The 12,604-nt window shown below is 51.2% G+C and overlaps 1 protein-coding gene across 1 annotated transcript; it reads left to right on the top strand.

Moving 5' to 3' along the window:
• The first annotated feature begins 1,042 nt into the window (after window positions 1-1,042).
• Window positions 1,043-12,601, top strand: CSUI_008369 (cysteine dioxygenase type i protein). Its single transcript, XM_068068503.1, has 7 exons — window positions 1,043-2,458; window positions 4,056-4,374; window positions 4,814-4,882; window positions 5,383-5,451; window positions 6,520-6,989; window positions 7,755-9,967; window positions 10,617-12,601. The coding sequence occupies exons 1-7, from the start codon at window positions 2,257-2,259 to the stop codon at window positions 12,210-12,212; spliced, it is 4,938 nt and encodes a 1,645-aa protein (XP_067919527.1). The 5' UTR covers window positions 1,043-2,256; the 3' UTR covers window positions 12,213-12,601.
• The last annotated feature ends 3 nt before the right edge of the window (window positions 12,602-12,604 follow it).

The raw sequence follows: 12,604 nt of genomic DNA, 5'->3' as shown, positions 1-12,604 counted from the left end.
CGCGGCAAAAAGAGGCACGAAATGAGAGGGATCCTGGGCAAAAGGTCACACGGCACAAACAAAGAACGACAAGAAAAAAGAGGCCAGCCGCGGAGTGTTGCCTACTCTAGGGTCGTTGCGGGAGGGGACCGGGCGACGAGGAGCGTGACGCCGCCCGGCGGCGAAGATTATTGGTTGAGCCATTTTTGGAACTTACGGTTCGATTTAGCTTCTACAGTCAACGAGTTTTATTCGTTTGCTGAACTATAGTGTTGAATTCTCGGGACTCCGTTCGAACGAGTCGAACGCAACACTCCTGTCGCAGCCGGCGAGTGTCGGGAGCGAGATCGGGGCTCCTACTGTCACTGTTGACTAATTCTCTGGTTGACTAGTGTTTGCTTTCATGAAAAAAGACCTTTTATCCGGTTAGTTTCCGGAACACGTTACCCGCCGTTGCAGTTCGGAGCGCGAACCCTAGCGCAGTGCTGCAGCCGCGGCGGCAGGACACCGACCGACCTGAAGGTTCTTTCGCTGCGGGGGACTGAAAGGAACGCCGCCTGCAGAGAGCCAAACATCTCCAGCTGAGCCCTGCCGCCCTACTCCCGTCTGAATTGTCGAAGACTCTTCAAGTACGAGGGGAAGTGGTGCAGCCAGTTCGTTTGTTGGAGGTTGATTACTCTGGCTCTACTATTCCAAAACCTCTGCTAAGACCGGGTCTCTGAGCCGGGAGACTAAGACTGCGAAACAGCTAGCTCGTCGTGATGTTTACAGTGGTGTCACTACAGGTCCAGAGCACGGTTCCCATATCCAATCGGCATAGCGAGTCAACACACTGGGGCGCGGGAGGGCCGTTGCCAGAGTACCTGAATCGGCGTGTGCAGACACTATCATAGCACGCTGGCTTCAAACGCCTGATCCTCGGGAAAGCAGACAGTCAGCTCAGAAGGCAACGAGACGGACCGGCGCAACCGCGGGACCTGCCGGCGCGGCCACGGGGGTAGCTGTGTAGCGGTGTGCCTGTCGAAAGCACACTGAACGGCCCCTCGACGTGCTAGATTGTTAGGACCCATGAGGACCCCAAAAAATAATTCGGTGTCGGACGTAGATGTGTCCGGGACCGCAAAGGGGACGCAAGCTGCGGAGGAGGAGAGAGTTGCTACTGAGAAGGAAAATCGCTCGCCTGAACGGAGACGCCCCTTATATCCTTGCGTTTTCACACTGGCGGGCACACGAGGATTAGCTTTTGAGTCCGTGTGTTCGCGTGCCACTTTCGGGAGGGCGGCTTTTGTAGGAATGCCCTATAGCTGGTCTGCATTCTTTTGAGGACACGTCAGACTTCTCGCGAAGGCCGCCTTTCTGTATAAGCTGCAGCGGTCCTTGTGTACCTGTGCGGGTCCGACAGCCTATCTTTTCCAAACAGCTTGATCGGTCGTTTGTTCCGAGGCGACGGCAACGTTCTCCGGCTTCGCTCCAGGAGCCATCAACTACCCAAGATGGCGCCGGCTAGAACTTACCCGAGTTCTGGCCCAAAAAGATGGAGGTTTTCACTCGCGTGCGTGTACACGCTCGCCCAGCGACGTTGACCGGGGTTCCTGGTGGTTGTTGATCTGACAACCCGTTTTCTACTGCCGAGTTTCTTTCTTCGTTTTGATGAGCGCCTCCGGACTGATTTCGCCAAGCACGTCGGGTCCAGCCTGCGGTTACAGCTTAGAAGCTTTCATCGTTCTTTCGCCGGCTTAGCAGCCTTCGTTGTCAACACCCTCGTGAGGAGATTCGTCCCGCTGTGTCTTCCGCCTCAGAAAGAAAATGGCTGCAGCTGTGGAAAGTATCACAGAATGTGGTATTACGGAGATGGACTTGCCAGCGACAGACTTTCATGTCTCCGCGGGTGAGTAATTCGGGAGACCCGGGAGGCGAGTGCCGCAGTGGGTTTCCACGACTTTCGCGTGACGCTGCCTTTCTACACGCGAGAAAAAAGAAACTCAGGCTTTTTGTAGATCTCCAGGTGCCTGTCACTCGAGCAACAGGGAGGTTCCTCTTGAGCCATACCCGGGGGCTCAAAGTTCACTAGCCATGCCGTCTCAGGGACGAGTACGCAATCGATGGTGCGGGCCGAGAGGGAAAGGCACCGGAGTTTCGGTTCATTTTCGTACTTGCACACCGTCCACGAGCTGTCCGCCGTGTCCCTGGGTAGTTTCTGCTTTTCGTGAACATCACGTCAATCTGAAGATGATCAGAAGAAAGTGTATGGCTTTCCGTTGACCGGTCCGTGTCACAATGGTCCGACGGTGTGAACAAATGGCTTCTTCTGTGCCCGAACTTTCTACAGCAGCTGTCGGCTCTGCTGATATGGAGGGTCACGGTGTCATTCTGACGCTAGAGGAGCTCCACCACCATGTGTTCAGAATTCTTTCGAACACCGGGGATTCACACCGCCTGGGGCGGGCTAAGCGGCTTCTCGAGAGATACCGAGGAGAAGGTAAGGTCTCGCTTTTGCCTCGGCTCTAAAACAATAGTACACCCGTTCAGCTCAAGACGCATTCTACGGAATTATCGACCCAACACAGGACCACACAGCAACCGATTTTGTCGTAGTCCTGGCCGTACTCGCGATACGACTCTGTGGGATAGCGGCTCTTCCATTTCTCCATGGCATCCAGCAGTGCCATTCTTCGTACCACTGTAGGTTGCTTTCTTACCGCATCACATAGATTCATCGGTGGCGTCAAGCGGGACTGGACAGTCTATGTTTCTTTACCCAGAACGACTTGTGCTGGCGGTTGCGATTGAGGGTGCCTCTAGTCATGATGTCGTATGCAGAAGAAGTTGTCTGTCCTTCGGTGTCTGCCGGCCCACTACATTCTATGTAGATAAACATGTGCGTACACCTGTGTTGTATAGCGGAAAACTGGTGTATCGTTCAGTGCAGAAAAGGTAGATCTCATTATCTACTACTGCTGTTATAGTACATTACCTCACGTGACCCTATTACATACGTAGGACGTTTTCTACTGTTTACTGGGTGCGAATACGGTTTTTACTCTCTTGTATTCTTTGGGGACCCGGTACGCGTAGTTCACTTCTTCGCTGTCAGGACATTGAAAAGCTTTTCCATCTTTATTCATTCAGTTAGGCTCTAGAGTGCGTAAGTAAATATCGATGAGAGATAAGAAAGAAGACACTCATTCGTGCTGTATCGGGGTGGAGTAATACAGAGCCCTACGGCTTTTCAGATGATGTATACGAACCCGTTAATCGCTGACCCCCCAAGGCAGTCGTCATCGCCTCAGAATCGTCCGTCGTCCCCCCTTATGTATGTGTATAGGGTTGGTCTGTTTCCTTAGCGTAGTTTTCCTCACCTCGCTGTTTGTTTCACCCAGAACCCAAGACAATCCAGAGAAAAGGCAAGGTCATACGCTTCCGAGGTGGTACGCTCGGGCGTGTGTCATACACGTGATTTCAGAACGGTGGCTTCGAGTAGAGTTATGTGTCTTGTCCAACGACGTTCCAAGTACTAACTGGATTCTAGTCGTTGTACATACAGGCCAACAAGTTCAATACTGCCGATAAAATGTCCTGTCTGTCGGTCGTTTTTGTCCGATTTTCTCCGCGGCTTCCCGTGTGCTGAGAAGAAAACGGTCTTCAGTAGAGGGGAAAACTCATGCGATAGAGATGATAGAGAGAGAAGAGAGATGATAGGGAGAAGTAGAGGGAGAGAAGAGAGACAACAGAGAGGAAGAGAGACAGAGACAGAATAGCGAGATGATACATTCGTTCGTCTCCTCTTCGTCGAGCATGGCATGAGTAGGCCCCTACTTCGTGATCGAACAGTCACCTATTTGTTCTGATCAAGCACTAGCTATCCTGGTGCCAGTATTGTTTGTAAGTTGTCAAGATCGCCGACTTCCTTCCTCGTTTCTTCATGTAGTGTATCGGAAGCGCAGTGAGTCGCATGCTATTTTTCTTTCTCTCTTCCAAGGTGATTCCGGAATTCTGCAGTAGGGCAAGAGCGTACCTACAAACGTAGCGAATGCTGCTACCGCTTTTATCCTCCGTTGACTCCAACGGTTTTCTAGAGGAGTTCGTTTCTTTTCTGATGACAATTCTCGGTGTTTTTGCTCTCTTTGTTTCGTTAGACTGGCGATTGTGGAAGCAACGATTTTCTCAAGACAAAGAGCGCGCCAGGGCCTACGGCCGTTCCGCTGTTTGGAAGCACCCCGGTTGCTTTCAACTTCTTATCCTCACATGGGCGCCGGGGTGTTCCTCTCCTGTTCACAACCATCCCTGCGAGAGATGTTTCCTTATGCCTGTTACTGGTTCTCTAGCTGAGGCTCGTTTTTGGGTCGATGAAGAGACCGAAGAGTACGGCGGTCCCCGAGGGATGGTTTTTTCTTCGTAGTCGCGAGTTCATAAACTAACCTGTTGCTCTTTTTGAATCGTGCTGTTGTTCAATGAGCTGTGGCCGTACTTGTGTTTCAACTGCTTCACGACCGTTTTCCTTTGCAAGTACACAGCCATAGAGAAGGTGTCCTTGGGAACGACGTGCGGCGGATACGGGCAGAGCTCCGTGTGCACTCAAACAGTGGAGGCGCTTCTTGAGTGGTTCAGTGATCTTCTAGGTTAATTTTATCGTCACACGCTTGTCACATTGTGCCAGCGTCTTCCGGAGTCGCGGGGCGGCATTGCACGGAGGTGTGTGGTGGTGCACGGGGAGAAGGAGCGGCGAATTTGCTTGGGATGGTTTTCGGCTCGCAGATATAAATCAAGAGAGAAGCGAACGATGGATGTTTGTTGTCTGTAGACACTGGTCCGTGTGTGGGGTGTGTCGTATCAGGTGGGCGGAGGTCTGTAGAGCGGAGATGCGAACACATCGGGCGTACTGGATAGACGATTCTCATGGCTGGTAAGCAAGAAGCCTCTGTTCTCTCTCGATATCGTGGGATTTCTGTAACAGGCTGTTTTTGTTTCTCCGCTGCTATCCGGATGGTCCTCTGAGCATGAGGACCAGGTGGTCGCGTGGGTGCTGCGGTGTCACGAGCACGCGATTGCGGGCGTGGGAGTTGCCTTCGGCTGCCAGGGGGCCCACGCCTAAGTACATGCGCTCGTCAGTACTTTGGCTTTCGGTGGTGCATGGACGGCCATCGGCAGATACATAGATAAGTTATATGCCTGTCTATCTGTAGGCATCTCTAACTTGGGCGCCCGGCAGGCCTGCGAGTAGGCGTAGGTATCAGGTAGTGAACCCACTGTGTCATTGGTGGGCTCTCTGTTCTGTTATGCTCACCTGCATGTAGGAAGAACTTGTGGACTATGTAGGGCTCCCGCCTACGCTCGCAGACGTCGGGATCTGCATATTGTTTCTTCCGCAGGTGTCTTGGTCTCTTCCTTTCCGGTTTTCGCCAGGCATGCAGTCATGAACACGGGGAATGAGGACGCGGTGTCATTACACCTATATGTCCCCGAGATTGTCAAGTTAGTCTCTTAATTTCGTGTCCTCCGTCTTGGCTACTGTTTTAGAATTCACAAGTTCGTCCCGATTCACTATGACACACGGCTTGTCAATACGAGATTTGCTCTTTGTTTTCGAGGTTGTTTTACCAGAGTTTTGTATAGTGGATTCCCTGTGAATTCAGCTTACCTGTGCGAAGTATCAATCTGTCTACCGGCTTGTAGAAGCGGCTTTTTTCTCTGTTTCCGACATCTGCCAAGGAGGGTGCGGCTATTTCGATGCATTATTTTTTCTCTAACTTGAGTCTTGGTGGAGGCGCAGAAGCAAACCTCTTGCAGGACTGGTTACCAAGATGTCGAGATGGAAGCTTCTTCTGTGTACGTGCCATGTCATTCATCTTTGGTATTTTTCGGTTATCACTTGTCTTCATTCACAGAGCGGTTGTCTACAGCGTAGTCTGCAGTCAGCTTGGAGTGCTCTCTCGTTCAATTAGTTGCTTAAAGAGTTTGTTGGTGAGGATGGCGGTGGGCGCGGTGTGTTTCAAGCCGTATCCATTCGTACTTCAGCTGTCTCGTACTGAGTTTCCATTCCTTTCATTTGCGACCTGACTGAGCGAACACCAGGCCTGTGCAGGTCATACTGAGAGCTTCGCCGATCGTGTTCCCACGAGCTGGCGCAACAGCGAATAGTTAGTTGTGAGGGTGTCCGCTGTCTTCCGGCCCAGCAGTTTTGAGGCACACGTGGTGTCGCTCGATAGGAGGAGGGTGCGCGGATTCCTTATGTAGTGTCTATGTATTTGATTCCTTCACTGTTACTGTGCCAGGCCTGTCAGCATTTTTTCAAAAAGTGCCTGCGTTGCCTTTTTTCATCACTCTTGAAAGATGGAGGTGTGTGTCGTCTTTTATGTAAAGTGCTCGCCTTCATCAGCTTAGGGTCTTTAGATATGACTTGCGTTCGGTAGGCTGACGCTTGACGTGTAGGCTTCGTTGTCCGAGGAGATTCACATGTCAAGAGTCATATGAGGTGACGTGGTGCATGTGACGTGAGATGATTAATGAAGGGAGGCTTATGCCTGTATGAATGCACTATAGGTGTAAGATTGTACATCCCAAGACACATACCATCAGTTGGACGATGTGTCGGGCAAAAGGACGAGATGCTCCACCAGCGGCATATCAACGTCTTGTCCGCATTGCGGCAAGGGCGTTAAAGGAGAGTAGTCGTACCCGTGCGGAGAACCATTTCAAGAGCACTGGATCTCTACATAGAGCATACGACTCGTCGTCTTCCTTTTCGTATTTCGCCAACTTCCTTTTGAAAGCCCTACGGAGTGACCAAGCTTTTGAACAGTTACGAAGCAATATGGACGTCTTCGGAACAACTAGGCGGGCGCTCGATTCATTTGGTGGCTTGAAAAACTTGCTACTCTTCCCGCGAACAAATAGCGAGCCATTACCAGATGACGTGCTATTGCAAGCATTCGAAGCCGTTCTGCAACTCTGTGCTGGAGAGGAGGCGATGGAGGCAGGACAGACTAGTCTCTTTTCAGTCGATGAGAGAGGTAGGTCCAACCGGAATGAATAAGATCATTCGTACCGTGTATCGTGCTTGGGGGCTTAGTTGTGTGTTCAAGGAAAGTGGCTGCCTACGTGTGTTCTTATCAGAAAGACTCCTTCCTCGTAACGTTTCTTGTTTGTATCTTCCCTTCGCTCTCTCCTTTACGGTTGTAAACGGCCTTCGGGTTCAGCAAAATAAATGCTCACAAGTGCTCGCTTGCGTCGGTCTTGTTTCTGCATCGAGGCAGCGTGTCCCTTCCGTCTTGGCCTGAGGTCAAGTAAACGGTACAAGTCATCGACATACCAAGGGCCCCTCAGTTCCGTTCTCACAGTGCCCAATCTCTCATGCACGGCACCCGCACGGACAAATCAACTCTCATCGGTGTCTTTGAATAACCGAATCGGGTGTAGGGGGAGTCGCAGAGTATGCGTAAATGCGTATGAATACGTATGAATCACGAATGTGTTTGTACCTACGAGTATTTGTGCGAATATGTTGGTATCTATGGTATGTATGTGTATGTATGTGTATATATGTATGTATGTGTATCTATATGTTCATGTATATGCACTTATGTGTATATACATATATATATATATATATTTATGTGTGCACGTGCTGGTGAAGCTGTTGAAAAAAAACGCGTGTGAAAAAGGGGTTCGTCCTGTTCGTTCCGTTTGCTGTGTTTTTTCAATCACCGCTGCGTTTTTTCTTTCTTCAAGCACCTTCATATAAATATTGCACTGTCTGTACCTCTCTCTCCTCCCAGATCAAGAACTGTTTACCTCGTACAGCAGTCATCACTTGCCCTGGATGAAGTCACTTGCATCTTCACAGTGTTCCTCTCGTGCAAGTTTCGACCAGAGCGAGGAGGGAGAGGATGCGAATGTAGCAAGTGTGTGGGATGGCTGGCGGGAGGCTCCACGGCTAGCTCGGGTTGCGAGTCTTTTCCGACATCTTCTTCTCCCAGATGAATGTTCTTGTTGGATGTCTACCACGTCTCCTCGAGCTGCCGCTCTCGGTCTGCCAGATGAACATGCTTCTTGGATTTGTTCCAGAAGAAAACAAAATGTTTGGAGTCAGACAGCCCGTGTATTCGATTTGTTAGATCGCATCATTTTGGAGCATCTAGCATCCTTTCTTCAAGCAAATCGAGACGCGCATTCTGTTCAGAAAGCTTGTTGTGCCTGCATGGTCAGGAAGAAAGCGGAGATAGCGGGTCAGGGAGAGGCCCCTTCTGAGGTGGAAACAGAGCCTGCAGAGACCAGTAAAACTGGACTCGAGAGCAATTCATCGTGCAGTTCTTGTTCAAGCTGTATTCACACCATGACGTTTTACGGTGTAAGACCGACAGCGGTTGTGGGGGAACACAACAGTCATAATCATTTCGTCGCTTCTGCGCCGTCACCTTTAACCTTCTCCTGCGGTGCGAACTCTGTTGTATCACAAGCGGAGTCCGCGGATTCTAGCAGTCCGTCTTCCGTTGAGAGGGAGCTGGCAAATCTCTGTAAGGGGATTCTTCCTTCTCGGTACTACGGACAGTGGCCTCCGAAAGGAGGAGGAGGCAGAGAGACATTTTCACCAGGAGGCTCTTCTCCTGACTACCCGGTTACTCCTCCTCCACCCTTATCTTCAGAAGCCGTAGATGCCTCTTCGTCATACCCTTTGAAGCCATCGAAGAATTCCGAACAGTATACCATGGCAGTCGCAGGTTCAGAGAGAACGAAGGGGAAATCTCCGTACTACTCCGAGAGCACTGCGTCTGGTGAGTCCGTGTCCCCCGTATTTAGATTCCATGGGTCCGCAGCTTCAACTAGGCGAACAAGCTCGTCTTCCTACCAGGGCTCACAGGTGAGCACCCCCGTTGCGCAAGGTGGCTCAGGTGCTCCGGCCACGGCTTATGACGGGGAAGATGACGGGCAAGATGCACTGCAAGAGGGCGCTTTACAGCAAGCTGAGAAAGACGAATTAGATTTTCGACAGGGTAGAAAAGTTGGCATGAACCAGAGACGTTCTTGCTCCGATGCGACTCCTGAGAAAAGCACAGGAAAACTTGCTGGCAGGATCCAACAAGAAAGAGAAGTACCAAGGTGCGAAGTCGTAGAGGAGAAGGGCCTGGCGCTTCGTGATGAGAAACTTGCTGAAATCACCGGATTTCAGGGGGCAGAGGCAGATTCAAATCTGGATGAGGTTAATGTGGCAAGGAGACGGGAAGGGAAAAACAGGAAGAAGACTATATCTGGGGACCGAAGAGATAAATTTGTGGGGAGGTGGGTTGATAATGAAGTCACAGCGATCTTTAATATCTGTTCTTTCGCTCGACAACGTGGAGTCAGGACGGACAGCGATACCAGGCGTTCGTTGAAAGAGCCGGGGGAGCAATCGGAAGGATCCTCAGTGCTCCCAACTCCTGCTACTGTCCTGTCCCGTGAAAGGCTTGTTTCAAAGACTGTCGATCCAGGGAGAAGATCGGAGAAGCTTCTCAACAGTGGACTCAGCGTAGGTGTCAGGAAGGCTGGTAATAGTCTGCCCAGGCGCTTGGTTGTTTTCTTGTGCAAGGAGTCTGCCTATATGTGGGCGTTTCAGGAGGTCGCCAGACGGTTTGCTGCATGTTCCTCTTCAGACGTCGATTTGGTAGAGGTGAGCCAGACAGGGGAAGGTGGAGTCATGAGTGTAGCAGATCTCAGGCATAAAATCGCGTACGTTGTTAAGGATAGTTCGAGTGTGCTGGATCTAACGGAGCTTGAAAGAACTGGACATGGAGAAAAACAGTCTTTTTTTGGACATGAGAAGACAGCTGACGGGTGCCGGCAAAAGGAATGCAACCAAACAACTGCTTCTCTTGTCTGCTGTTCCGCTGGTCGAAGTGGCTCGTCGACTGGTGGCTTTGATGACTTCACCGCGATTCGAGAAGTTTGCGATGAAGTAGGGGCTTGGATGCACGTCGATGGTCTCTTCGGGGCTTCGTTCTTGCTGCCCGCGGTACGTCTCTGTCTTGCTAGGAGAGCGCATGCCCCCTCTCGCAGACTCACTTTTCGAGGCGCCAGAAGTCCTATAACGGATGCTTTTTCTAGCTATCGGCGTTGTCTTCCTACAGGCTTGCTTGCCTGCTACTCCATAGTCACGCGTGGCTTTGATCCAGTTGGCCTACTACTCTGCAAACACGGCCGGAACTCTCTGTAGCAGCTAAGGACATAAGTTTGGGGCCGTTGTGCAGGAGTAGTGCAGGATACTTGTGCCCGTGAGCTGTACTCCGGTTTTTGAAGGCCTTCGGGGGGAGGCGGAGTTTCTCGAGAAGCTCAAGCTCGCACTTTTGTATCCATATGTCCTGTTGTACACCGGGGGTAGTTTTCTTTAAGACCCAAAGTTGAACGGAGTGTAATGAATGCTCGTGCTCGTCCTTGTAGGGGTGGGGAAGATTCAGCGCTTTTAGGCATTTCACTAGGGCAGATGTTCTGCTGTTGCTGTTGGGGGATCGTGTAAGGTGTGTCATGTCATCAGCTCTGATGTCGAGGGTACCCCTGTTCGACATTCACGGTGATGTCCGTACGGACCGAGATGTTCATGCATCATCCGGTGTCTTCGAGGGAACATTGCGAGTGTACGGCTGGCTATGACTCTCTATTTTTAGGAAAAACCATTTCAAGAGCTTTGTGCTGGACTTGGCCTTGCGGATTCCCTGACGTGGGGTTTCCATGCCTTCCTCGGTGCAACCCCGACGGCTATCGCACCTGTTGCTTTGTTCTTCCGTCCGGACTCGATTGATCCTGGAACACAGCAGAGTTCATTTGGCAGTTTTAGTCTGTCTTCCTTGAAGCAGAGAGCTTCGGAATTTCGTTCACCGGCTGAAGGCGAAGTGGTAGAAGATAGCAGTCCGGCCCCCAGTCCAGTGGGCCTGGGCTTTCCGCTGTGGTGCTTGTGGAGAAAACTAGGGGATGTAGGATCCGCAAACCGCGTACGTCAGGTGTATTTACGCTGCAGACAGATGCAGCTTGTAGCTCAGCACTTTCCGAAACGCCTGAAGCCCCCCGAATTTCCTTCTTCGCCGGGCTCACGTAAGCGTACAGTCGCCCAAGCCCAGACAGGACTTCGAACACCCGAAGGTGTAGGCCGAACTGCGGACCAGATTAATGAGAGAAATGGGAAGGAAAGACACAGTGCATTGGGTAGAACCCGATCTGAAAGAGAAGGGAAGCGATGGTGTAATACTTCGAAACAAGCTTTTGGTTCAGTGCAGGAAGCTGGAGAGCACGAGTTGGGTGAAAAGGAGACAGTGCGAGGAAGGGCGATGAGGAGTGAAAGCCGTGGAGTCGCTGCGCAACTACAGGACGACTCGTACGATGACAGCCATCCCGGAGACTATGATGTCGGGAGCCTTTTCGAGGAAAGCGCTAGTTACGTAAGGGATAACGGGAAGCGTATCGCTCATCTTGTGAAGGAAGCTCAGCAGCTAATTTTGAAATCAGTTTCTCATGAAGAAGAAGGCTTGAAAGCCCACACTGAAACGTGCCGTACAAATGTTTATAGTGCTCGCCCACAGTTCCTCACCCCCGGAAATGTGTTGCCAAACACTGAGAAATCAAACAGAGCTCGGAAAGAAAATGAATTTGGCGAACGTGTTCGTGATGCAGACGGAAAAAAGTTGGAAAACACAGATCCAGTCGCTTGCCTCAAGGCGCTGTTCCACGGTGATCTATGGACGGGAGACACGGCGGAAGAGGCGCGCACCTGGTACGACAAAAACCATGAGTGTGCGTACATTTCCGGAGCATTTCGTGCAGCTATGACTGAGCGCTCAGCAAGCTTTGCGTTTCACTTTTGGTGGATCCCGCCTCATCTACGAAGACGTGTGTCGCAGGGAGGCTTCGATGCTGTAGCTGCGGAGCAAGTTAAGTTTTTCACGATCGGCATTGGAGCTCTTCTTACCTTTCTCATCGAACGCGAAACTGGCCGGGAGGAAAGCGAAGAAACCAGCCCTGGCGCCGTAGAGGAGATACAGGGGACAGAGGCGACAGTAGTTCCGTTTCGTCTGAACTCGGATGCGGTGTATATACATCTGACAAGCAGGAAGAGCGTGGACTTTAGTCAAGCCGAATCTTCGCTTTATCCACCTTTCTTCTCAGTTTCCTTACTCGATCCCCGCATACGAGATGATGACCTGTTCGCGCTTTTGTGTCTCATCAATCGGCTGGGTGTCCTTCTTGTTCAACGCCGTCTTCGACTATAACTTGTTTCGAAGTGGGGGAGGTACCTCCGAACAGGTGTCCTTTCTTCTCAGACAAGCCAGGTTTTCCGGCAGGCTTTTTTGTGATCTCGTCGCCCAAGCTGTCGAAGCTCCTTCCTTGTTGTTGAATTGGCCCCTCTGTTGAAAGATTTTGGTGTCGTCTTCCTCTTGGTTGGCTTTTATCGGCGGAGGAGAGGGGGGACGGAGCAGCAGGCTAGTCGATTAGGGGGTCGTTTTCGACTTTCTCGAGCTGTACTTTAGACAGAGGGAGGGTTTTGTTTCACCAGCCGGGTGGAGGTCTAGTGTCTCTTTGAGAGATCGGAGTCTCGTGTTTAGCCATGTTTACGATTACGCGGAGCGCCCGAAGTCTGGCTAGGCTGCCTCTACGAGGTTGT

This window comes from Cystoisospora suis, assembly GCF_002600585.1.
Source record: "Cystoisospora suis strain Wien I chromosome Unknown contig_4673, whole genome shotgun sequence".
NCBI lineage: Eukaryota > Apicomplexa > Conoidasida > Eucoccidiorida > Sarcocystidae > Cystoisospora > Cystoisospora suis.
The sequence above is the reverse complement of the archived record's forward strand: the minus strand, read 5'-3'. Positions and strand labels throughout refer to the sequence as shown.